The sequence below is a fragment of the Oncorhynchus clarkii genome, chromosome 1, assembly GCF_045791955.1.
Source record: "Oncorhynchus clarkii lewisi isolate Uvic-CL-2024 chromosome 1, UVic_Ocla_1.0, whole genome shotgun sequence".
Taxonomy (NCBI): Eukaryota; Metazoa; Chordata; class Actinopteri; order Salmoniformes; family Salmonidae; genus Oncorhynchus; species Oncorhynchus clarkii.
Window position 1 is genome coordinate 65,765,506 of NC_092147.1, and position 27,573 is coordinate 65,793,078.

Consider the following 27,573-nt stretch of genomic DNA (forward strand, 5'->3'; position numbering starts at 1 on the left):
CCTACTGGACAGGGTGAGCCTTTCGCCGCAGGTCACTGTCTGTGGACACTGCATAGATAGATAGATGACCAGACCACAAACACTCTGCACAAACTCCACAGGGTGAGAGTGGGGATATCTTTATCTTTCGTTTTAGCCGTCTTGTTACATTTCACTCTGATTTCTGACGTTACACTGTAAAAGTTGTGGTGGAAAGAGAATGTAGGTTGGCAGCGGTCAAGGCATGAGTTTCCCACTTAGAAATTAGCTAAGCAATGTATTTGCATAACATGTCTACATTCACCGCTAACTGTAATACTGTAATACTATCAGCTGAAAGCAATTGTCATGAGTTTATTGCATAAGTGACCTGTTATTGTCTAGTTTTATCGCCTGTCGGTGTTCCGGATCCTCCACTACTCACACATCCTCCTCTCCACTGCTCTCTTTCTCCATTTAGTAGCCTATAACAGATTCAAATAAGGACGACACATCCTAAATCTATAATACTGCTATTTAGTTGTTAATTGACCTGTTGCATTGATCCCTCTACCTTCTATGTGGCAGTGTTACCTCACCCAACCGCTTTGTACAACAAAGGGAGGTGTGGCTTGAATTCAATCTAAATAGTCAATTACGTAAATAGTCTACATGCATGTATTGAAACTAGTTTTATTATAGAAAGAATGTACCTGGAGTAAGCATGTGGAAAACTGCTTCCAAACATGATTGTGGACTTACCTAAAGTTTTCTATCAAGGTGAGAGAGGTGTTTGTGGAGTCTCCATTCCTGTCCAGAGGGGACAGTGTGTCTATAATGGATGGCACTGATGAGGGTATGTCTAGCCTTCAACCACATGTCGTTTCACAAAACACTTCCTTCCTGTGCAGGTATTTCTACTGTCATGTAGGGCTTTGACGGCCGTGGAATTTTGGATGACTGTTATTGGTCAGCCAAATGATCTTGGTCACCGTTTGACTAGTACAGAAAGAGACATTGTCTGCTCTCCTGACTGACTGCATGTGCTGCAGGGAGGGGCGCCTTGCCTAGGCAACCAATTCCTTGTTTGCTACAACACCATGTTGTTTTGCTTGTTTCAGCCAGGAGCAACAAAGTTTAATCGAAGATACTGGTAACTATCCCAGCGTCGTTTCCAATGCGAGCAAATTTAACATAGTGGGCAGAAAAAGCACAGAGGTGGGTAGAGTTAAGTACAAGCTAGTGAGATCCTAGTGGCATGTGTTAGCATGTATTTGCATATTTCCTATATGCAAATACAGTGAAGTCGTGCGCGTGCAATAACTCAATTCACCCTTACACTTCTAAAGAATGCAATTTTGGCAAAGGATCAAGTGGACAAAACGCAGTGCACTCTGTTTGTAAGAGATTCTAGTTTTGGGAACAGAACTGAATTGAGATCTAATGTTTCATCAATGTGAAAATTTGCAGAACGTCGGCCAAGTTTCCTCTAGCTCCATCTTCTCCCACTTCCCGCCACTGGACTTTCTCTCATCACCATATTTGGTGGTGAGTGGAAGTTTTAAACCAGTGGTCACCAACCGGTTGATTGCGATCGACTGGTTGATCTCCAAGGCATTTCTTGTCTTATCACCAAACTTTTCTGGGAAAAAAAACAACCACGATAAAGCCTTGTTCCTACTTTTTCCTTTGTTTCACACTGTTGACAGTAGGAGCACTTGATTCAGCAGCCCTAGTGCCGGGAAGGCAGTGTTTCTTTTCTTTAAACCATTTTAATGTGTCTGAATGTTGAACTCTGCCTACCCGGCAGTCCCAGAGAGCAAATCAAGTGTTCCTATAGGCCTACCGGTGGCCAATCAGAGCTCAGATCAGTGTCTGCACTGTTTCCTCAAGCCATAGACTGTAAAAAGAAGCCTTGAACGCACAGCAAAGTTGATACTGTGAGATCAAAGCTTTTACAACTATAACTAGAGGGACTCAACAAATACAGCAAAGAGCTTCTGTTTTTATGATTAAGTTCATGTTTAAGTTGTTATTCAGCACTGTTGACACTTTGTTCAACACTTTGTTCAAAACACTTTTCTAAGCCATGAAATGTTTGTTCTCCCTAATTCAACTCACCTACAGTGCCAGTCAAAGTTTGGACACCTACCCATTCAAGTTTTTTTTTTTACTATTTTCTACATTTGTAGAATAATAAGATATCAAAACTATGAAATAACACATGGAATCATGTAGTAACCAAAAAAGTGTTAAACAAATCAAAATATATTAGAGATTCTTCAAAGTAGTCTTCCTTTGCATTTATGACAGCTTTGCACACTCTTGACATTCTCTCAACCAGCTTCACCTGGAATGCTTTTCCAACAGTCTTGAAGGAGTTCTTACATATGCTGAGCACTTGTTGGCTGCTTTTCCTTCACTCTGCGGTCCAACTCATCCCAAATCATCTCAATTGGGTTGAGGTCAGGTGATTGTGGAGGCCAGGTCATCTGATGCAGCACTCCATTCTCCTTGGTCAAATAGCCCTTACACAGCCTGGAGGTGTGTTGGGTCATTGTCCTGTCGAAAAACAAATGATAGTCCCACTAAGCGCAAACCAGATGCGATGGAGTATCGCTGCAGAATGCTGTGGTAGCCATGCTGGTTAAGTGTGCCTTGAATTATAGATAAATCAGTGTCACCAGCAAAACACCATCTCCTCCATGCTTCACGGTGGGAACCACACATGCGGAGATCATCTGTTCACCTACTCTGTGTCTCACAAAGACACGGTGGTTGGAACCAAAAATCGCAGATTTGGACTCATCAGACCAATGGACAGATTTGTACCGGTCTAATGTCCATTGCTTGTGTTTCTTAGCCCAAGCAAGTCTCCTTCTTATTTGTTTTCTTTAGTAGTGGTTTCTTTGCAGCAATTCGACCATTAAGGCCTGATTCACGCAGTCTGTGTTTGCACCTTAGAGTTCAAGTAACAATCTAAGGTGCAGTTAATTGCCATTTTCTGAGGCTGGTAACTCTAATGAACTTATCCTCTGCAGCAGAGGTAACTCTGCGTCTTAATTTCCTGTGGTGGTCCTCATGAGAGCCAGTTTCAGCCAGGTTTTTTGCGACTGCATTTGAAGAAACTTTCAAAGTTTTTGAAATTGCTTATTTGAGCTGTTCTTGCCATAATATGGACTTAGCCTTTTACCAAATACGTTTGAAATGGTAGACCATTCCATTCTTGTGGGCCGGCTAAGGGGTTTTGGTGTCTCTGAGGGGTCTTTGGCCTGGTTTGCTAACTACCTCTCTCAAATAATGCAGTGTATAATGTCAGAACATCTGCTGTCTCAGCCACTGCCTGTCACCAAGGGTGTACCCCAAGGCTCAATCCTAGGCCCCACTCTCTTCTCAATTTACATCAACAACATAGCTCAGGCAGTAGGAACCTCTCTCATCCATTTATATGCAGATGATAGTCTTATACTTACCTGGCCCCTCCCCGGATTTAGTGTTAAACGCTCTAAAACAACGCTTTCTTAGTGTCCAACAAGCTTTCTCTGCCCTTAACCTTGTTCTGATCACCTCCAAAACAAAGGTAATGTGGTTTGGTAAGAAGAATGCCCATCCCCGCAGGTGTGATTACTACATCTGAGGGTTTAGACCTTGAGGTAGTGACCTCATACAAGTACTTGGGAGTATGGCTAGACAGTACACTGTCTAAGCACAAATCTAAGCTGCAGGCTAAGGTTAAATCTAGATTTGGTTTCCTCTATCGTAATCGCTCCTCTTTCACCCCAGCTGCCAAACTAACCCTGATTCAGATGCCCATCCTACCCATGCTAGATTACGGCAACGTAATTGATATATCAGCAGGTAAGGGTGCTCTCGAGCGGCTAGATGTTCTTTACCATTCGGCCATCAGATTTGCCACCAATGCTCCTTATAGGACACATCACTGCACTCTATACTCTTCTGTAAACTGGTCATCTCTGTATACCTGTTGCAAGACCAACTGGTTAATTCTTATTTATAAAACCCTCTTAGGCCTCACTCCCCCTGAGATATCTACTGCAGCCCTCATCCTCCACATAACACCCATTCTGCTAGTTACGTTCTGTTAAAGGTCCCCCAAAGCACACACATCCCTGGGTCGCTTGTCTTTTCAGTTCACTGCAGCTAGCGACTGGAACGAGCTGCAACAAACACTCAAACTGGACAGTTGTCTTAGGTCTCTCTTTATGTACTGTAGTGATGTGTGTTTTTGTCCTATATTTTTAATCCCAGCCCCTGTCCCTGCAGGAGGCCTTTTGGTAGGCCGCTATTGTAAATAAGAATTTGTTCTCAACTGACTTGCCTAGTTAAATAAAAAATATGTGTGCCACCCTTACCTTGCCACAACAACTGATTGGCTCAAACGCGTTATGGAAAGATATTCCACAAATTAGCTTTTAGCAAGGCACACCCGTTAATTGAAAAGCATTCCAGGTTACTACCTCATGAAACTGTTTGAGAGAATGCCAAGAGTGTGCAAAGCTGTCAAAAGCAAAGGGTGGCCACTTGGGAAGAATCTCAAATATAAAATATTGACATAACACATATGTAGTAACCAAAAAAGTGTTGATGTTTACACTATTTTACAATGAAGAAAATAATAAAAAATAAATAAAAAAACCCGGAATGAGTAGGTGTCCAAACTTGACTGGTACTGTACTTCTCCCTACAACCAGCATGATAGCTGCAATGAATGAGTATCGCAAAGTGTTTTCAATTAAGCTTTTTTTATTTAGCGGCTTGTCTTAGCGGTATTATTAGTGGCTTGTCTTTTTTAATATCAAGGAATAATTCAAATTTTTTGGTCATAGGAGTAGCGACATGAATTGGTGCATGAGGCAAATAATGCAGTGCGACTTGAGTTTCGCTGTGAGCTGGAAGACTTTCCCTTTTTCTCGGCGGAAGGATGGAGGGCGGCCGGACACTGATTAGGGTGAGAGGCAGCCTGATTGCTGCAATCTCCCTCCCCTTAGACTGCATCTGATGGTCAGTCAATCAGTCCAGTAAAAACAATAAGCAAATTATTATGTTCTCAGCTGTGCTTCAGAAGTAATATACAACAAATTATCTAAACGGATGCTTTTGATTTATACATCCTGAGAGACATCTGGCTCCTATCTGTGGTTTCAGCACGTTGTAGTGGCACGTAGTGGCATTGCAGCACCATTTTCCTGCAGAAACGGAAAGAATGCCCAGGCGTCCTGTCTTCAGTCAGCTGTTGTTTTTTTTTCCCCCCACGGTTATGACCGTTAATTTATTTACTACGTCACATATGTGCACTACGTCATTGCTCTCTCGCTCTGTTGGGTGTGCATCTTGCTGTTTGTCACTCAAAGGGCGAGGGGCTAAAGCTCATTGGCTGGAACTCTAATTGCTAGTGGGGTGGCCCACGTGGAGGAAAATGGCACCACACAGCTTCCGGTAAATAGTGTCTTTCAAACTAGGGATTTGTCACTAATTGAGGTAAAACAGTAATTTTGCTTATAAATTACGCATGGTATGAACTACACATTCACACATGCAGCCCAAAGTGGGAAGTTTAAAGAATACTTACTAGTCAACCAAAGTTCCAGAGCATGTCTTCAACACTACACTTATGGGAATTTGCCTATATGGATAGGGCTAGATTTAAATGTTTATTACAGCAGAAATGGGTCTTTCTATAAATGAAGGGGCCAATGTGTGACATCAGGGTCAACATTTCTAAATGGTTTGATACACATTTAAATATGATTTTCTTGCAGCTTCACGTGTAGTTACAAGAATAAAAGTCTAGGTAGGCACAATGAAACTGTAAATCCACCTAGCAGCAACAAAACATCTACATGTCATTCAAAATTTCACAAGAAACATGGACACAGCATGTTTATTTCTCATGTGTAGTTGCCAGGTCTTTTTGTTTATTTATAGCCATGCTAAACATAGCTGAATAATTTTTTTTATTTGAATTTTTTACCTTTATTTAACTAGGCAAGTCAGTTCAGAACAAATTCTTATTTTCAATGATGGCCTAGGAACAGTGGGTTAACTGCCTGTTCAGGGGCAGAACGACAGATTTGTACCGTGTCAGCTCGGGGGTTTGAACTTGCAACCTTCCGGTTACTAGTCCAACACTAACCACTAGGCTACCCTGCCGCCCCAAACCACCATGAAACCACCATGAAAAAGATCAACAGCATTTATGTTTTAATAGTTGATATAATACAATCATTATTCAGTAAACTCTTCAAACATTGTGTGTCTGTCTTAGAAGACTAACAGTCAAATTCTTGCTTCCTCTGTCCTTGTTTTCTCCACTCCTTGCCTCTTCTTGAAAGTGCATTGTTGCCTGAGGGGAGGAACTTTCACTCCTCTCCCCAATGTGCTTTGAGAAGGCAAGGAATGGGGGAAACCCATTGGATAAGGTGAGAGGGGAAGGACCTCTGACCTTCTCATAAAATGATTTTTGAGAAAGAGATGAGGAAAGCAGATGCAACGAATCAAGGAAATGCAAGGACAGGGGAAGCACTTGACTGCTATTAAAGCCCCGATGCAGTTGTAATTTTATTTTTAAATCATCACTGTATGTCTAATAAATCACTGTTTATTTAATGAAAATAACTCATTTGTAATAATTTTTTTCCCTGAGCCTCCTTTGGCCCTTCAAATGCTCAGTCTGATCGTGTGGGTGTTGGGAAACAAATATTTACATACACAGCCCCGATTGGCTGATAGGATGGTCTAGAGCCCACCCCCTTACCCAGGCAGTATCACTCCAGCTCTATCACTTGACTGTAATTTAGAAAATTATTTCCAAAATTGACAATTTCCCCACATAACTAAACAGTCGGAGATCATATGCGCCTCAAACAACTATTATGCAGAGTTATTGAAGAACCCTGTTAATGACCGTATCAATTTGTCTTGATTCATCATGTTAAAGTTATGCTTTGTGTTAGAAGCATTCGATTTTCAATCCATACATTATTTGGGATATGTGTGCACACCATAACATAGGGAGCATCCCAAACATGCTCAATGGGTGGTGACATGTCTGGTGATTATGCAGGCCATAGAAGAACTGGGACATTTTCAGCTTCCAGGAATTGTGTACAGATCCTTGCGACATTGGGCCGTGCATTATCATGCTGAAACATGAGGTGATGGTGGTGAATGAATGGCATGACAATGGGCCTCAGGATCTTGTCATGGTATCTCTGTGTATTCAAATTGCAATCGCTAAAATGCAATTGTGTTCGTTGTCTGTAGCTTATGCCTGCCCAATACCATAACCCCAACCCACCATGGGACATTCTGACAACGTTGACATCAGCAAACCACCCGCCCACATGACAACATACACCTCGCCTGCGGTTGGAGGGACTGCCAAATTCTCTAAAACAACGTTGGAGGCGGCTTATGGTAGAGATATGAACATTCAATACTTTGGCAACAGCTCTGGTAAACATTCCTGCATTCAGCATGCCAATTGCACAATCCCTCAACTTGAGACATCTGTGGCATTGTGTTGTGAGACAACTGCACATTTTAGTGGCCTTTTTATTGTCCCCAGCACAAGGCGCACCTGTGTAATGATAATTATGTTTAATCAGCTTCTTGATAATCCATCTACCTTACTGGTGTGGCCTACCTTGGCAATGAGAAATGCTCACTAACAGGGATATAATTTTTGCACAATATTTGAGTTATTTCTAAATGTTTTATTTCAGCTCATGAAACATGGGACCAAACTTTACATGTTGCATTTAGATTTTTGTTCAGTGTTTATCTTTAATGTATTCATGTGAAGAAGAAATAAGGTAAATTATTATGATTGACTTTGTAAAAGCTCCAAACAGTTGTCCACTACAAGAAATGCTCACTGGTACCCACATTTATAGAAAGACCCAAATCTGAAATACATATGCATAGGCATGGTAGCAATTAAAAGGAAACAGTTTGGAGATTATGGGTAAATTATTAGACCAAAATTGAGGACACAACAATTCACCTGAAACAAGACTAAATCCAAACATCACATTGTTGATTTTATTTGCATTCTACATTTACTGTACTTTTTGACACTTTTTGTTAATGAAATCTGAAAATACTCTGGATACATTCAGTAACATAAGAATATTCCTGGAAAATGTGGGATAGGTGCAACAGACCAAAAAATGACAAGGGTTTGAGTGAGAGGACACACACCTCTCCAAAGTGTGCACAGCTCTTAAGTAATTTAAATGCACTTTTAACTCGAAGGGTCTTCAACTATAGGGTGCTTTTTTTAAATTTGTAGCTCTCCTTGCTCTGCTGTTGAGGAACTAAAGCAAGCACACTTGTAGTTTTGTTTGGAACACAACCCTGAATCCCCGCCATCACACAATTATTGTTTACGCAATCCAAAAACATCCCGTTAAAAATCACAATCTGGGTCAGGTGGGCAACATTTGAAAGCTTGTTCATTTGCGAACATGACTAGCTAAGTTATAAAATACTATCTTAGTGTTAGGCTTTCACAGGGCAATTCAGAGAGATGTATCATCATTTTGGTATGCTTAGAAAGAAGTTCCACTGCAAATTTGTCACAATAGACAGGCTCATTCTGTTCAGAACAACCCAGGTTATGACGCCATGTCATCTTGTAACTGTACATGAAACAAACCTTTCTAGTTTTTTCTTTATCTTGCATGATGAATTGGCATCAAAAGAAAATAAAGCCTTTTTAAGTGAGCAGAAATTGATGAACAGTTATCATAGGACTGGATCCTTGAGTAGGATTTTTCCGCACCACTCACTAGGTTTCCATCCAAGTGGCAATAGATTTTCATGCGAATATATAAAATAAAATCTGCAGAAAGAAAAGATGCCCATTTTCCCACCAGTGGTGTTTCCACCAGACTGACTTGTTGCAAATAAAAATCAGTGTGTGACGTAGTGCACTCAATGTGTTTTCATGTACCGAATAAAAAAATCTCAATGTGTTTCCATTGCATTTTCAACTCTACCGATTTAGTTTTGTTACAAACTGTTGAGTTAAATAGCAAATGTGCCTACTCTGGTCTTGACACGTACTCTCTAGCCAACAGCATGCAGATACAGTGCAGGTTAGTGCTTTTTGAGTTCTGGTTCAATTATAAAAATAATCACGGATTTCGGTTTCTGTAAAAATAAAATTAAAAAAAATACATTAAAATGTACATATTATGTGGGTTGAATGATGTAACAACACTGAATAAATGAATTCATAAAAGTTCCATGATGGTAGTGACTGCACATGACTTCTTATTACTATTAACCATAATTTATTCACATTTCTTTAATCAAATATTTCAGTTGTGTATTTCTCGTTCTTTAAAACATGCAATATACTCGCAGTGACACCGCTCAACAACTACATCACATTAGTCATCTAAGACTCTCATCCAGAGCAACACACAGAAACAACCACGGTCAACGCCCTGCTCAAGGGCACGTCGGCAGATCTCCCACAAGGTCAAAAACGGGGACCCGAACTAGCGATCCATCAGTCACCGGCCCAAGCTCCCAACCGCCAGGCCACCAGCCCTCCAACACCCCTCCCACAGTTCCCCAAGAGCTGCCCCTCAAGCATCCAAGATCCTCTCCCCCCACAGAATTATATATTTTTAAATAGATTAATATTCCATTCCCCACCCCCAAGACCCCCCCACCAACAAAATTAAAAGACAAAGGAAAACAGAAAACAACAATGCAAAAAACTAAAGACATCAAGGACAACAAAAATCATAACAGCAAGGCCAACTAAATTTGTTTGAGTGCATGTATTACAGTATTTACGTGTGTGTGTCCGTGTATGTGCACGTGAGCATTTGAATGAGTGTGTATATGCGTGTACAAACACCTACACGGCATCAGCCTCAGGCAAACCGGCATTAGCTGTAAAAATACTGCCCCTCATTGTCATTCAAACTTACTTTTTGTTATGTTTTAATTTAAAAAAACTTACTACATTTATTTTATTTGATGACTTTATTATTTCATTCCAAGTCATCTCTATATAGCTGCTGCCTATGCTGTCTGATAAAATCACAATTTTATTAGTTCTTCAAAGTAAATAAGGCATAGTTTTATGACTGCTGAATACCAATTATCAATCACGCAGATGATGTATTTTCAGTTAGACAGCAGTTGCGTCACAAAGCATCTCTATCTCTCGATCACGCGTTCTCTGTCTGTCTTACATGAAGCAGGTGTAAAAGAAACACAGACCGGACAAGTAGATGCACAATGGATTATGGTCGTTGTAGTTTATTACAATTTTTTTCTGCGCTACAATATGTAGAACCTTGGCCTGTTTGAAACTACAACTCTTTACTACATCGCACAGTTTGGGCTTGATCTGATTTATCTCTAGAGAAACTGCACAATGTGTGCATTGAGCTCACAGTTCCAACCTGGCTGTTGGAACTGATCTCAGTCAAATAGTTGTTTAAAAACCGACAAAGATTTTAGTTAGTTGCTCAGCACTATTGTGGGTAGGCTAGTCTATATGATGATGTTATTATGGAAAGAGCGAGAATATTTTTGTCAAACTGCAAGCATCGATCATCATGTCAAAAGAATAAGATCCTCGATATGTATTGGAAAGGGGCATTAAGCTCATCGTGCACTTTAACCACCCTGTGAAGTTCATAATTTATTTAATCTGTCGCCTAAAACTGCATGGTATCCCGAGTCGAGGACCACACACCATCATCATGTGACTCCAAATTTACTTCGATATGATGGTTTATATCAATATTTGCACATAAAGGCGTCTCCACCTCATGTAATTTATTTTACAGACACAAAAAGATCCCACCATGTCGAATGAACAAATGATCTTTCTGCACTTATTAAATTGTACCAAGACTTCTTGTTTCCATCACAACTGTTGTGTTTAAAAAAAAAATGTATGCAGTATGACTTTACTCATATGTAAATGTGGTTAGTGTTGCATTGTGCCTGAGAGAGATAGAGAAGTCACTCAGTTTCACCTGACCCTGATTTTACCAATGCATACCGAGGGACTTAGCGAATTATGGAAAAGCAAGTTAACTTCATGTCAATCTATGCTTTAACCTCCATGACTAATAATAGCAAAACTTTGACTTGAGTGCAGAACTACAGAAATACATTCACAACTAATGGAGTTGGGCCTGGACTGGGACCCTCTTTGACCTTTAGAACCACACAGCTACTATTCCCATCTGTCCAGTGGGATGGCCAGATGATAGAGGCCAGGCCCTCTCTGGTCCATTACTGGCTTGTTTGATCAACATCCAGCTGTTTGGTGGCAGACAGTGCCAATGTGGCTATTAAGTTCTGGTCCTTCGCCCCGGCACTGACCCTTCAATTCTCTGCCAATATCGTGGGCATTGATGCTTTAATACGGTTGTTTTATAGAAATAATATATACCTTGGTGTTTTTGTTGAAAGGCATGTTTGATATGGGCACAAGCAATACACAAAATATTTTAATCCAATCCTTTTAAAGTAGTTCATACAAGCAATTAGGGGACTGTAGGATAATGTTCTGTTTAATCTCTGCAAACCGATTATCCGCCATTCATTTCTGAGGCTGAATATTTTTTCTTCTTTCCCCAAGTCTATCAGCTTGTTACAGTGGAGGTGACCTGACCCTTTTGAAAAATGCATTTTATGATTACTGAATTAACTTTGAAGTTCACGTTTTTGTGCCTAATGGACACATTCCCCTGGCGTCATTGCTGAGCTGAAATGCTAAACTCCCACTCGATCCATAAACGGATTTCGCCGCCTTATCAGTTAGATTTTTGCCACTCTTGCCCCAGATGCTTAGCCTGACTGAGATTACTCAGACTTCTCTGATTTGAACAGACTTGTTAATGCAAAAACTAAGTAGAATTTGAGGGATGCAGGGCAGATGAAGTGAACAAAGTGCATGGTTGCTAAGTGACAACGTATGGTGGTTTTGACCACCACTCTGTTTTGAAGTTTGTTTGTAAATGTAAATAGCTTTTTAACATCCTACTGTAAAAGTCCATAAACTAGGAAAGGGTCATTTGTGTTGTTAAATGCATTGATGCACACAATGGAGTCATACTCAAAGTGCAAACAATGTGCAATATACACAACCGGTCAATGGTTTAGAACACCTATTATTCAAGGGTTTTTCTTTATTTTTACTATTTTCTACATTGTAGAATAATAGTGTAGACATCAAAACTATTAAATAACACATATGGAATCATGTAGTAAACAAAAAGTGTTAAACATATCCAAATAGATTTTATATTTGAGATTCTTCAAATAGCCACCCTTTGCCTTGATGACAGCTTAGCCCAGCTCTTGGCATTCTCTCAACCAGCTTCACCTGGAATGCTTTGCAAACAGCCTTGAAGGACTTCCCACATGCTGAGCACTTGTTGGTTGCTTTTCCTTCCCTCTGCGGTCCGACTCATCCCAAACTCAATTTTGTTGAGGTCGGGGGATTGTGAAGGCCAGGTCATCTGATGCAGCACTCCATCACTCTCCTTCTTGGTAAAATAGCCCTTGCACAGCCAGGAGGTGTGTTGGGTCATTATCCTGTTGAAAAACAACTAAGCCCAAACCAGATGGGATGGCGTATCGCTGCAGAATGCTGTGGTATCCATGCTGGTTAAGTGTGCCTTGAATCCTAAATAAATCACATACAGTGTCACCAGAAAAGCACCCCCACACCATAACACCTCCTCCTCCATGCATTATGGTGGGAAATACACATGCGGAGATCATCCGTTCACTCACACCGTGCCTCACAAAGACACGGCGGTTGGAACCAAAAATCTCCAATTTGGACTCCAGACCAAATGGCAAGTTTCCACCGGTCTAATGTCCATTGCTCATGTTTCTTGGACCAAGTAAGTCTCTTCTCCTTATTGGTGTCCTTTAGTAGTGGTTGCTTTGCAGCAATTCGACCACAAAGGCCTGATTCACACAGTCTACTCTGAACAGTGTCTGTTACTTGAACTCTGTGACGCATTTATCTGGGCTGAAATTTCTGAGGCTGGTAACTCTAATGAACTTATGCTCTGCAGCAGAGGTAACTCTGGGTCTTCCATTCCTGTGGCGGTCCTCATGAGTGCCAGTTTAATCATAGCGCTTGATGGTTTTTGCGACTGCACTTGAAGAAACTTTTAAAAGTTCTTAATTTTCCATGTTGACTGACCTTCATGTCTTAGTCATGATGGACTGTTGTTTCTCTTTGCTTATTTGAGCTGTTCTTGCCATAATATGGACTTGGTCTTTTACCAATTAGGGCTATCTTCTGTATACCCGCTCACCTTGTCACAACACAAATGATTGGCTCAAATACATTAAGAAGGAAAGAAATTCCACAAATTAACTTTTAACAAGGCACACCTGTTAATTGAAATGCATTCCTGTTGACTACCTCATGAAGCTGGTTGAGAGAATGCCAAGTGTCCAAAACTATCATCAAGGCAAAGGGTGGCTATTTGAAGGATCTCAAATCTAAAACCTATTTTGATTAGTTTAACACTTTTTTTGGTTACTACATGATTCCATATGTGTTATTTCATAGTTGATGTCATGATGTCTTCACTATTATTCTACAATGTAGAAAATAGTAAAAATAAAGAAAAACCCTTGAATGTGTAGGTGTTCTAAAACTTTTGACCGGTAGAGAACATATATTATGGCATAAAACAGTGTCATCTCTTTTGACCTAAATAGTTAACCTTAAGCACTGTTCCATGATCAACTTTAATATGTGTTTAAATGATTTCAATACAAACTATGTATACATGTTATACATGTATTATGAAGGATTGATTTAAGGGGGATGAGGTAAATCACCATCTCTTTTTCTCCTCATAGGTGAGAGAGTTTCAAACTTTGATTACTGTCAGTTACTACTGGCATAAGTAGCATTGGTAAGGATCGATATAGATTAAGATCCAAGATTAGGAGTACTATATGTAAGAGAAAATTAATTCCATTGGGGATGTGACCATCTCTACCCAAATATGGTCAATATCTGAGTCAAAGGGTCAGGCCTTAGTGTGGTGTGGTGAGGGGTCAGTGTTTACTTGGCGTGACGGATTGAACTAAAGGCATCCTGTACTGACCCTACCACCCTCACCCTCCGGGGCCCTGGCCCCAAACTCAATGTTCAGAACAGGCTTAATTCTGGTACATAAACAGAACACCAGCAATATAGATTAATATTCTGGACAAGACATTTTGATTACCTGTTATTGGATTAGCCTAGCGCTGCATCCCCAGTTCCTCTTTGGTGACCAAACTGGTACTGCCCCCCCACCCCAACACCTCTCTTGCTCTCTCTGCAGGGGGTCTCCACGGCTCTGACACACCCACTGTGGGGATGCTGGATTTGGGAGGGGGGTCCACTCAGATCACCTTCTCCCCTCAGGATGAGGTACAATAAGGCATCTCTGTTTGATAGCGGACGCTCATGCACACAGTCGGTCTCTCTCTCTCTCTTTCACACACATACACAACGAAGCCAGATCTCTTCTCTAAAGCAACACAAACTACCAGGATGGCCTCTCATTTTAGGGCTTAATCTGCAAATGCCCCACTAATCCTAAAGGGCTGGTAAATAAACGTTGGGCATTAGGTTGGATGGGAGGGGAGGGGGGTTTCTTGTTCCTTAACTAGGTCAGGTCTTGTACACGAGGGATTGAGGACCAATTTACCATGTCATTACACTGCTTTTCAAAGAGTTTAAACTCTCCCGGCAAGCCATTCACGCTTTAGGGTTGAAATTGGTTTTGCAGATTGCGGCAGTTTTTTTCTCCTTATTGAGTAGATCCTTTTTGTCGGTTTTGATGTCGAACAGCACAGTGTGATATGTTGTATAAGCTGTAGCTGGTCAACCAGGAATTGCCAAGGTTAATATAAGAAAACATGTTTGATTCTGACGTTTACATCTAGAAATAATGTTTTGCTTGCAAATTTATACAGCCACACAATGATAATTTATGTTTTGCATCATTTTTTCTCTCCAGAAGACCATCCGTTCCTCACCCATCGATTACATGACATCATTTCAGATGTTCAACAGCACCCACAGCACCCACTCACTTAAAATGTTTTAAGTGAGAAGTAGGCATTGGTCTGAAGCTGAAAAATAAAGGAAATTCACATGAGCACCACAATTCCTACTTCACCCATGCTCTACCAAGGTTTTCCAGCACACAGCTTTGATCTACTACAGTAGCTATGATGATCTATTGTACTTCAAACAAAGTGTAGACAGGTTGCTTAGGATTCAAACCTTTCTTAAAACTGCCTAAATTAGTGGTTTCTTTGTAGCAATTCGATCACAAAGGCCTGATTTACACAGTCTCCTCTGAAACGTGTCTGGTACTTGAACTCTGAAGTATTTATTTGGCCTGCAGTTTCTGAGGCTGGTAACTTTAATGAACTTATCCTCTGCAGTAGAGGTAACTCTGGGTCTTCCATTCCTGTGGCGGTCCTCATGAGAGCCAGTTTCATCATAGCGTTGATGGTTTGTGTGACTGCACTTGAAGAAACTTTAAAAGTTCTTGAAATGTTCCATATTGACTGACCTTCATGTCTTAAAGTCATGATGGACTGTCGTTTCTCTTTGCTTATTTGAGCTGTTCTTGCCATAATATGGATTTGGTCTTTTTTTTTTTCAATTTAAAGTTGTATTAAGTTTTCTTGTTTTTCAATCAACCAACAAAACACATTCCACATTCAAAGATGTGACAGGCTTTTAAAAAAAAGAATAAAAAAAAAAAAGTTAAAATATATAATAACAATTAAAAAAAGAAAAAAAATACAATTAAAATAAAAGATTAAGAAAATAATACGTTTTTTTTTTGTTGGTGTGTGTGTATGTGTATATATATATATATGTATGTATGTATGTATGTATGTATGTATGCATGCATGCATGCATGTGTACCTATGATGAAAATTACAGGCCTCATCTTTTTAAGTGGGAGAACTTGCACAATTGGTGGCTGACTAAATACATACAGTCGGGCAAAAAAGTATGTATGTATGTATGTATGTATGTATGTACGCACGCACGCACGCACGCACATACATACATACATACATACATACTTTTTGCCCCAAACCAAGCTGCTTACCTATTGCAGATTCAGTCTTCCCAGACAATGCTAGACCTCATGTGGCTGGAGTGTGTCAGCAGTTCCTGCAAGAGGAAGGCATTGATGCTATGGACTGGCCCGCCCATTCCCCAGACCTGAATCCAATTGAGCACATCTGGGAAATCATTTATTGCTCCATCCACAGACTGTCTAGGAGTTGGCGGATGCTTTAGTCCAAGTCTGGGAGGAGATCCCTCAGGAGACCATCTACCACCTCATTAGGAGCATGCCCAGGCGTTGTAGGGAGGTCATACAGGCACATGGAGGCCACACACACTACTGAGCCTCATTTTGACTTGTTTTAAGGACATTACATCAAAGTCGGATCAGCCTGTTGTGTGGTTTTCCACTTTAATTTTGAGTGTGACTCCAAATCCAGACCTCCACGGGTTGATCAATTTGATTTCCATTGATAATTTTTGTGTGATTTTTGTCAGCACATTCAACTATGTAAAGAAAAAAGTATTTAATAAGAATATTTCATTCATTCAGATCTAGGATGTGTTATTTTAGTGTTCCCTTTATTTTTTTGAGCTGTGTATACACACTTCCTCTTGCAGGAACTGCTGACACACTCCAGCCACATGAGGTCTAGCATTGTCTTGCATTTGGAGGAACCCAGGTCAACCGCACCAGCATATGGTCTCACAAGGGGTCTGAGGATCTCATCTCGGTACCTAATTGCAGTCAGGCTACCGTGGCGAGCACATGGAGGGCTGTGCGGCCCCCCAAAGAAATGCCACCCCACACCATGACTGACCCACCGCCAAACCGGTCATGCTGGAGGATGTTGCATGGTGTTGGGCTGTAAACACAACCCCCACCTGTGGACGTCGGGCCCTCATACCACCCTCATGGAGTCTGTTTCTGACCATTTGAGCAGACACATGCACATTTGTGGCCTGCTGGAGGTCATTTTGCAGGGCTCTGGCAGTGCTCCTCGTTGCACAAAGGCGGAGGTAGCGGTCCTGCTGCTTGGTTGTTGCCCACCTACGGCCTCCTCTACGTCTCCTGATATACTGGCCTGTCTCCTGGTAGCGCCTCCATGCTCTGGACACTACGCTGACAGACACAGCAAACCTTCTTGCCACAGCTCGCATTGATGTGCCATCCTGGATGAGCTGCACTACCTGAGCCACTTGTGTGGGATGTAGACTCCGTCTCATGCTACCACTAGAGTGAAAGCACCGCCAGCATTCAAAAGTGACCAAAACATCAGCCAGGAAGCATAGGAACTGAGAAGTGGTCTGTGGTCACCACCTGCAGAACCACTCCTTTATTGGGGGTGTCTTGCTGATTGCCTATAATTTCCACCTGTTGTCTATTCCATTTGCACAACAGCATGTGAAATTTATTGTCAATCAGTGTTGCTTCCTAAGTGGACAGTTTGATTTTACAGAAGTGTGATTGACTTGGAGTTACATTGTGTTGCTTAAGTGTTCCCTTTATTTTTTTGAGCAGTGTATATATTAGAGGTTGACCGATTAATCGGAATGGCCAATTTTGGCCGGTATTTTTGGGCTCCGATTAAAAAACAACAACATACATATACAGTGCCTTGCGAAAGTATTCGGCCCTCTTGAACTTTGCGACCTTTTGCCACATTTCAGGCTTCAAACATAATGATATAAAACTGTATTTTTTTGTGAAGAATCAACAACAAGTGGGACACAATCATGAAGTGGAATGACATTTATTGGATATTTCAAACTTTTTTAACAAATCAAAAACTGAAAAATTGGGCGTGCAAAATTATTCAGCCCCCTTAAGTTAATACTTTGTAGCGCCACCTTTTGCTGCGATTACAGCTGTAAGTCGCTTGGGGTATGTCTCTATCAGTTTTGCACATTGAGAGACTGACATTTTTTCCCATTCCTCCTTGCAAAACAGCTCGAGCTCAGTGAGGTTGGATGGAGAGCATTTGTGAACAGCAGTTTTCAGTTCTTTCCACAGATTCTCGATTGGATTCAGGTCTGGACTTTGACTTGGCCATTCTAACACCTGGATATGTTTATTTTTGAACCATTCCATTGTAGATTTTGCTTTATGTTTTGGATCATTGTCTTGTTGGAAGACAAATCTCCGTCCCAGTCTCAGGTCTTTTGCAGACTCCATCAGGTTTTCTTCCAGAATGGTCCTGTATTTGGCTCCATCCATCTTCCCATCAATTTTAACCATCTTCCCTGTCCCTGCTGAAGAAAAGCAGGCCCAAACCATGATGCTGCCACCACCATGTTTGACAGTGGGGATGGTGTGTTCAGGGTGATGAGCTGTGTTGCTTTTACGCCAAACATAACGTCTTGCATTGTTGCCAAAAAGTTCAATTTTGGTTTCATCTGACCAGAGCACCTTCTTCCACATGTTTGGTGTGTCTCCCAGGTGGCTTGTGGCAAACTTTAAACAACACTTTTTATGGATATCTTTAAGAAATGGCTTTCTTCTTGCCACTCTTCCATAAAGGCCAGATTTGTGCAATATACGACTGATTGTTGTCCTATGGACAGAGTCTCCCACCTCAGCTGTAGATCTCTGCAGTTCATCCAGAGTGATCATGGGCCTCTTGGCTGCATCTCTGATCAGTCTTCTCCTTGTATGAGCTGAAAGTTTAGAGGGACGGCCAGGTCTTGGTAGATTTGCAGTGGTCTGATACTCCTTCCATTTCAATATTATCGCTTGCACAGTGCTCCTTGGGATGTTTAAAGCTTGGGAAATCTTTTTGTATCCAAATCCGGCTTTAAACTTCTTCACAACAGTATCTCGGACCTGCCTGGTGTGTTCCTTGTTCTTCATGATGCTCTCTGCGCTTTTGACGGACCTCTGAGACTATCACAGTGCAGGTGCATTTATACGGAGACTTGATTACACACAGGTGGATTGTATTTATCATCATTAGTCATTTAGGTCAACATTGGATCATTCAGAGATCCTCACTGAACTTCTGGAGAGAGTTTGCTGCACTGAAAGTAAAGGGGCTGAATAATTTTGCTCGCGCAAATTTTTCAGTTTTTGATTTGTTAAAAAAGTTTGAAATATCCAATAAATGTCGTTCCACTTCATGATTGTGTCCCACTTGTTGTTGATTCTTCACAAAAAAATACAGTTTTATATCTTTATGTTTGAAGCCTGAAATGTGGCAAAAGGTCGCAAAGTTCAAGGGGGCCGAATACTTTCGCAAGGCACTGTATATATATATATATATATATATATATATATATATATACACACACCTCACAGTCGCAAGGCATATGAACCAACAGGTTGTAGAGCGAACAACGCAATTATCACGAGACATAGGTTGTAATACGGCTTTTTTTTCTGGCTTCGCCAGGGATTTTACCCAAATGCATCCACAGGTACACCTCCAATTGACTCGAATTATGTAAATTAGCCTATCAGAAGCTTTTGAAGCCATGACATCCCTTTCTGGAATTTTCCAAGCTGTTTAAAGCCACAGTCAACTTAGTGTATGTGAACTTCTGACCCACTGCAATTGTGATCTAGTGAATTAGAAGCCAAATAATCTGTCTGTAAACAATTGTTGGAAAAAGTGTGTGTGTCATGCACAAAGTAGATGTCCTAACTGACGTGCCAAAACTATAGATTGTTGACAAGAAATTTGTGGAGTGGTTTGAAGCCTGAAATGTGGCAAAAGGTCGCAAAGTTCAAGGGGGCCGAATACTTTCGCAAGGCACTGTATATATATATATATATATATATATATATATATATATATATATATATATATATATATATATATATATATATATATATATATATATATATATATATATATATATATATATATAATAACATTTAAAAAATGTAAATTATTTGTAAAATATTTTTTTATACCTTTATTTAAGTCGGCAAGTCAGTTAAGAACACATTCTTATTTTCAATGACGGCCTAGGAACGGTGGGTTAACTGCCTCGTTCAGGTGCAGAGCGACAGATTTTCACCTTGTCAGCTCCAATCTTGCACCCTTACAGTTAACTAGTCCAACGCAATACCGACCTGCCTCTCTCTCGTTGCACTCCACAAGGAGACTGTCTGTTACGTGAATGCAGTAAGCCAAGGTAAGTTGCTAGCTAGCATTAAACTTATCTTATAAAAAAACAATCAATCATAATCACTAGTTAACTACACATGGTTGATGATATTACTAGATATTATCTAGCGTGTCCTGCATTGCATATAATCTGACTGAGCATACAAGTATCTGACTGAGCGGTGGTAGGCAGAAGCAGGCGTGTAAACATTCATTCAAACAGCACTTTCGTGTGTTTTTCCAGCAGCTCTTCGTTGTGCGTCAAGCATTGCGCTGTTTTATGACTTCAAGCCTATCAACTCCCGAGATGAGGCTGGTGTAACCGAAGTGAAATGGCTAGCTAGTTAGCGTACGCTAATAGCGTTTCAAACGTCACTCGCTCTGAGCCTTTTAGTAGTTGTTCCCCTTGCTCTGCATGGGTAACGCTGCTTCAATGGGGGCTGTTGTTGTTGTGTTGCTGGTTCGAGCCCAGGGAGGAGCGAGGAGAGGGACAGAAGCTATACTGTTACACTGGCAATACTAAAGTGCCTATAAGAACATCCAATACTCAAAGGTTAATGAAATACAGATGGTATAGAGGGAAATAGTCCTATAATTCCTATAATAACTACAACCTAAAACTTCTTACCTGGGAATATTGAAGACCCATGTTAAAAGGAACCACCAGCTTTCATATGTTCTGAGCAAGGAACTCAAACATTAGCTTTCTTACATAGCACATATTGCACATTTACTTTCTTCTCCAACACTTTGTTTTTGCATTATTTAAACCAAATTGAACATGTTTCATTATTTACTTGAGGCTAAATTGATTTTATTGATGTATTATATTAAGGTAAAATAAGTGTTCATTCAGTATTGTTGTAATTGTCATTATTACAAATACATTATTTTTTAAATTGGCCGATTAATCGGTATCTGCTTTTTTTGTCCTCCAATAATCGGTATCGGCGTTGAAAAATCATAATCGGTTGACCTCTAGCATTATATAACATTTCCATATGCAAAGCCTGTCATTGGCAGTGCTATTGTAACCTGTAATGCGGACTCTGACAAAAGGTCTAAACCTTAAGGCACAGGTGGTGTGCTTGCATAACTGCAAGAGTTGCTGGTTTAAACCCTCGTCTGCTGGCTGTTGCCCTCTAAAATTAGTTTTGAACTAAATAGATTGCGCAGAGTCTTGCATTGTAAAATATGACTTCCCATTCAAAGCAAAGTTTTAACTCAAAGCAAAACTGTTTTATAGCTGATTGACTTTTGAAGGTCTTAGCTCAGCCTCTGAATTTGAAACTTTTGCAGCCAGCAGCGTGTGACTGGATCTGGCCCTGCACAACAAACGTCAATGGCAGTATATGTCAAATACACTCTTACATGTTTGGCTTAATCATATCTTATACTAAGGCAATGCGCCAAAACAGCTTTGGTGGGAAATGTTGTTTAGTATTTGGCTTTCCTGAAAATCAACCTTCGGCGATGTTGTTCAGAGAGGTGCATAGAAACTGTAGTATTCTTTCTGTCCTCAGGTTAGTGTGTATGACCCTGCTAAGTTTGGTTGCATGTTGCACAGTGCACAATCATTGTTCAAACTATGACTATACAAACTCTGACACACACCTCTCTCAATCTTACTTATGTGTGTCACACACTGATTCTGCTTTCTGTCTTGCACAGCTACCTTGGCCTAGTCTTGATGTCGGCAAGACTAGCTGTCTTGGGAGGAATCGAGGGACAGCCTTGTATGTGGTTTTTCAATTTGCTTTCATCGTTGCCTTTAAAGACCCTCCCCGTCCCGATAAATAAGCCATTATCTAATCTTTTAATAACATGGACCAAGATTAATTCCTTGCATGCCAGCTGTTGCTGTGATTTAGTTGATGCCTGGCTTTAAGAACTGCCAGCAGTCGAATGCCCCGGATGCAGTTCTCCATGGGGATTTGCATTTTAGACATTTGAATTTTAATCAGATTTCTTTGTTGATACATTTGTTTGTTGTATAATCTATTTATTCTTAATGTTCCCTCAATGCTTTTTTGGTTATAGGGTTGCTTTTTAGTGTGCCAACAGATGTTGGCCAATAGCCATAAAACCTATGTTGGAGCACAGCAATTTCAGATGCTGTGTCCCCTTACAGCATTTGACTTATATTGGAAATTGTTGGCCAAACGGCAACACCACATTAGTTCATTGTTTATTTTTTTATAAGAGCTCTTAAAAAAGATGTAGCCTTCTCCAGCCATAGCTTCCATATATCTATATAGAGATATATCCTGCATGTGTACCAAAACATGAGCTACAGTTTGTTGGTCAGGTCAAAATTCTCAGTGCGTTCTCTGTTCTATTTTAAACAGTAGAGGGCAGCAGCACAGAGCTAGTAAGTCCCTGCTTAGCCCCGGACTACTCTGGCCAATGGGAACATGCAGAAGTTCTGTATACTGTGAAGGGCCACGAAAGCAGGTACAGTAAAAAATTAATAAAGATAAAGTAAAGATTAATAACTAACTTAACAATAATATTACTAATGCTAAATACCAATTGTAAAATTCACATAGAAATGTGAGACAGATCTGTCATTCTCATTGAAAGCAAGTCTAAGAAGTGGTAGGTAGATCTGTTCTATGTGCGATATTTCTATGATTCCCATTCTTAAGTTTTGTTTTTGCGTCTTTTAAGATGGCGCCGGAGAAGGCAGACGTTTTAAGTGCCCCCTGCTGATTGTTTTTTATTCATTTATTTGCATTGTTTGTAACTTATTTTCTTACATATTTTGTACATAATGTTGCTGCTACCGTCTGATGACTGAAAATAACTTCTAGACATCAGGACTGCGATTACTCACCACGGACTAGCAGAATGATTTGTAACCTTTCACGACACTGACGAGCCCGATGCAAAGGATATACTGCTTCCTCGGGAACAGGCCCCGATCCCTGTGATCTGCGTGAAGAGGAGGCGGAGAAAGAGGGGCCGAAGGGCGGGAATTCGTAGGCGATCGAATAAACCCCCACTTCCCTCCATTCTGCTAGCAAACATGCAAACCTTGGAGAATAAAATCGACGAGTTACGCGGACGATTTAACTACCAACGCGACACTAAAAACTGTAACAGCTGGCTGGTTATACGATGTACCAGCAGGATAGAACAGCGGCGTCTGGTAAGACAAGGGGTGGCGGGCTATGTATTTTTGTAAATAACAGCCAGTGCATGATATCTAAGGAAGTCTCGAGCTATTGCTTGCCTGAGGTAGAGTATCTCATGATAAGCTGTAGACCACACTACCTACCGAGAGAGTTTTCATCTGTATTCTTCATAGCTCTTTACATACCAACACAATCAAAGGCTGGCACTAAGACAGCATTGAATGAGCTGTATTCCGCCAAAAGCAGACAAGAAAACGCTCACCTAGAGGCGACGCTCCTAGTATCCGGGGACTTTAATGCAGGGAAACTTAAATCTGTTTTACCAAATTTCTATCAGCATGTTATATGTGCAACCAGAGGAAAAATAACTCTGGACCACCTATACTCCACACATAGAGATGCATACAAAGCTCTCCCTCGCCCTCCATTTGGCAAATCTAACCATAATTCTATCCTCCTGATTCCTGCTTACAAGCAAAAATTAAAACAGGAGGCACCAGTGACTAGATCAATAAAAAAGTGGTCAGATGAAGCAGATTCTAAGCTACAGGACTGGAATATGCTCCGGGATTCCTCCGATGGCATTGAGGAGTACACAACATCAGTCTTTGGCTTCATCAATAAGTGCATAGATGACGTCGTACCCATAGTGACCATACGTACATACCCCAACCAGAAGCCATGGATTACAGGGAGCATCCACACTGAGCTAAAGGCTAGAGCTGCCACTTTCAAGGAGCGGGACTCTAACCCGTAAGCTTATAAGAAATCCTGTTATGCTCTCTGACGAACCATCAAACAGGCAATGCGTCAATACAGGACTAAGATCGAATCGTACTATACCGGCTCTGACACTCGTCGGATGTGACAGGGCTTGCAAACCATTACAGACTATAAGGGAAACACAGCCGAGAGCTGCCCAGTGACACGAGCCTACTAGACGAGCTAAACCACTTCTATGCTCGCTTCGAGGCAAATAACACTGAAACATGCATGAGAGCACCAGCTGTTCTGGAAGACTGTGTGATCATGCTCTCCTGCAGCCGACGTGAGTAAGACCTTTAAACAGGTCAACATTCACAAGGTCGCAGGGCCAGACGGATTATCAACTGGCAAGTGTCTTCACTGACATTTTCAACCTCTCCCTGTCCGAGTCTGTAATACCAACATGTTTTAAGCAGACCACCATAGTGCCTGTGCCCAAGAACACTAAGGTAACCTGCCTAAATGACTACCGACCCGTAGCACTCACGTCTGTAGCCATAAAGTGCTTTGAAAGGCTGGTCATGGCTCACATCAACACCATCATCCCAGAAATCCTAGACCCACTCCAATTTGCATACCGCCCCAACAGATCCACAGACGATGCAATCTTTATTGCACTCCACACTGCCCTTTCCCACCTGGACAAAAGGAACACCTATGTGAGAATGCTATTCGTTGACTACAGTTTAGTATTCAACACCATAGTGCCCTCAAAGCTCATCAATAAGTTAAGGACCCTGGGACTAAACACCTCCTTCTGCAACTGGATCCTGGACATCCTGACGGGTCGCCCCCAGGTGGTAAGGGTAGGTAACAACACATCCACCACGCTGATCCTCAACACAGGGGCCCCTCAGGGGTGCGTTCTCAGTCCCCTCCTGTCCTCCCTGTTCACTCATGACTGCACGGCCATGACTGCACGGCATGACTCCAACACCATCATTAAATTTGCAGATGATATGACAGTGGGAGGCCTGATCAACGACGAGACAGCCTATAAGGAGGAGGTCAGAGACCTGGCCGTGTGGTGCCAGGACAACAACCTCTCCCTCAATGTGATCAAGACAAAGGAGATGATTGTGGACTACAGGAAAAAGAGGACCAAGAACGCCTTCATTCTCATCGACGGGGCTGCAGTGGAGCAGGTTGAGAGCTTCAAGTTCCTTGGTGTCGACATCACCAACAAATGAACACGATCCAAGCACACCAAGACAGTCGTGAAGAAGGCATGACAAAACATTTTCCCACTCAGGAGACTGAAAAGATTTGGCATGGGTCCTCAGATCCTCCAAAGGTTCTACAGCTGCACCATCGAGAGCATCCTAACTGGTTGCATCACTTCCTGGTATGGCAACTGCTCGGCCTCTGACCGCAAGGCACTACAGAGGGTAGTGCGAATGGCCAAGTACATTACCAGGGCCAAGCTTCCTGCCATCCAGGACCTCTATACCAGGCGGTGTCAGAGGAAGGCCCTAAATTGTCAACGACTCCAGCCCCCCTAGTCATAGACTGTTCTCTCTGCTACCGCACGGCAAGCGGTGCCGGAGAGCCAAGTCTAGGTCCAAGAGGCTTCTAAACAGCTTCTATCCACAAGCCATAAGACTCCTGAACATCTAGTCAAATGGCTACCCAGACTATTTGCATTGCCCCTCTCCCCCTCTTTACACCACTGCTACACTCTGTTGTCATCTATGCATAGTCACTTTAATTACTCTACCTACATGTACATACTACCTCAACTAACCGGTGCCCCCGCACATTGACTCTGTATCGGTACCCCCCTGTATATTGGCGGGTATCCTAGTGGTTAGAGCGTTGTACTAGTAACCGAAAGGTTGCAAGATCAAATCCCGAGCTGACAAGGTAAAAATCTGTTCTGCCCCTGAACAACGCAGTTAACCAACTGTTCCTAGGCCGTCATTTTGACTTTCCTAGTTAAAGGTAAAATAAAAAATACAAATAGTCTCACTGATGTTATTTTACCACTGCTCTTTAATTACTTGTTACTTATATCTCTTATTCTTATCTGTATTTTTGGAATTTGCAATGTTGGTTAGGGGCTTTTAAGTAAGCATTTCACTGTAAGGTCTACAGACTTGTTGTATTCGCCGCATGTGACTAATACAATTTGATTTGATTTGGGCTTTTAGTTTCGTACACCAGCTGAAAATACTATATTTTTGGTTAATATTGAAAATATATTTCACAGCGGTTTAGGTGGTACAATGATTTTCTATCCTCTACACAAATGCTTGTTTTGTCACTAACTGAAATTCGGCGAACTATTAGAATTTTAGCAACCAGGAAACGGTGGATCGATTTCTGCATATTGCACCTTTTAATAAACAATTCATTGCCTTCTATAGACAGTGCCTAACCTGACCATTTGTTTGTGTGTTAAGTTTTGTTTCTGTTTCAGGAGAGCCCATTTGAGTCCTGCCTTAAGAAAGTGGAGAAGTTGCTGTTTCAGAAGGTAAAGAAGGCAGAGGAAGCCAAAGATTTTGAATTCTATGCCTTTTCATACTACTATGACAGAGCTGTGGATCTGGGCGCTCTTGGTAGGAACCCTACCGACCTTTTGCCACTTCAGTTGGTGTAAAAGAATATGCTGCTTTGTTTAATGATATCTTCATATAGTAATTTAATGTTATATTCTAATCTCCCCTTTCACTCAGATGAGAAAACAGGAGGGACTATAAAAGTCAGCGATTACATTGATGCTGCTAAAAGTGGTAAGACAGCGCCCTCATGCTGCAGTTGTGTACTGTATGTGGTTCGCTGCTACTGAACTGAATATGAACTTGACTTATCCCTTTTAATCAATGGTTTAATTATTGGAATTTAGTGAATACTTGCAAGAAATCACCATTTTCTCCCAGTGTGCAACGGAATGACAGTTATTCCCAGAGAGAATCCTTTCCTTTGTCTGGATCTAACCTACATCTCTCGGATGCTGCAAGGGCTTGGTTTTCCCAAAGAAAAAGTATTTAAGGTGAGAACCAAATGCAAAGAAATGCAATTTATCATTCAATTGAAATCAATATATTTCCATGGGTCTGCATCCGATGGTCAAGGAAGTGATTTGTGTGTGCTTTCAGCTGGCGAGGAAGATTGATGAAGTGGAGACTAGTTGGGCTCTGGGGGCATCTTTCCACTACATAGAGTCCCTCCACAGTCAGTGAGCTGCCATGACATGCCAGTGTTTCTGTGCTGCAAAGCACACTCAGGCCGTTTTCCCAAAGTGATTGCACAGAGAAAGTTTCCCGAATTTGTATATTTAACAAGTTGCCTTTGGATGTTTGACTTTATTTTTGTTTATACTTAATGGATGTTGGTTGTGTAATAAAGCACATGCTACTGCTGTAGTTTAAAAGAGCACGACCAGTCACATATTTGGTATTTGAATATAACATTGTGCTAAAATGTCATTTTCTGTGTACAATTCAGAATCAACTGGGTTAATGAAGGCATAAGTATT

At 41.2% G+C, this 27,573-nt stretch overlaps 1 protein-coding gene across 1 annotated transcript; it reads left to right on the forward strand.

The window, feature by feature from the left end:
• On the forward strand, positions 1-27,409 carry LOC139411068 (ectonucleoside triphosphate diphosphohydrolase 6-like). Its single transcript, XM_071156890.1, has 6 exons — positions 1-13; positions 22,542-22,647; positions 26,515-26,653; positions 26,771-26,827; positions 26,975-27,087; positions 27,194-27,409. The coding sequence occupies exons 2-6, from the start codon at positions 22,600-22,602 to the stop codon at positions 27,275-27,277; spliced, it is 441 nt and encodes a 146-aa protein (XP_071012991.1). The 5' UTR covers positions 1-13; positions 22,542-22,599; the 3' UTR covers positions 27,278-27,409.
• Positions 27,410-27,573: the final 164 nt, after the last annotated feature.

Excerpts from the sequence above, each read along its gene's own strand:
- LOC139411068 (XM_071156890.1), top strand. The coding sequence starts at position 22,600 with ATGGGAACATGCAGAAGTTCTGTATACTGTGAAGGGCCACGAAAGCAG. Across the intron at positions 26,654-26,770 it reads TGTGGATCTGGGCGCTCTTG|ATGAGAAAACAGGAGGGACT; the intron begins GTAGGAACCCTA and ends CCTTTCACTCAG. Across the intron at positions 26,828-26,974 it reads CATTGATGCTGCTAAAAGTG|TGTGCAACGGAATGACAGTT; the intron begins GTAAGACAGCGC and ends ATTTTCTCCCAG.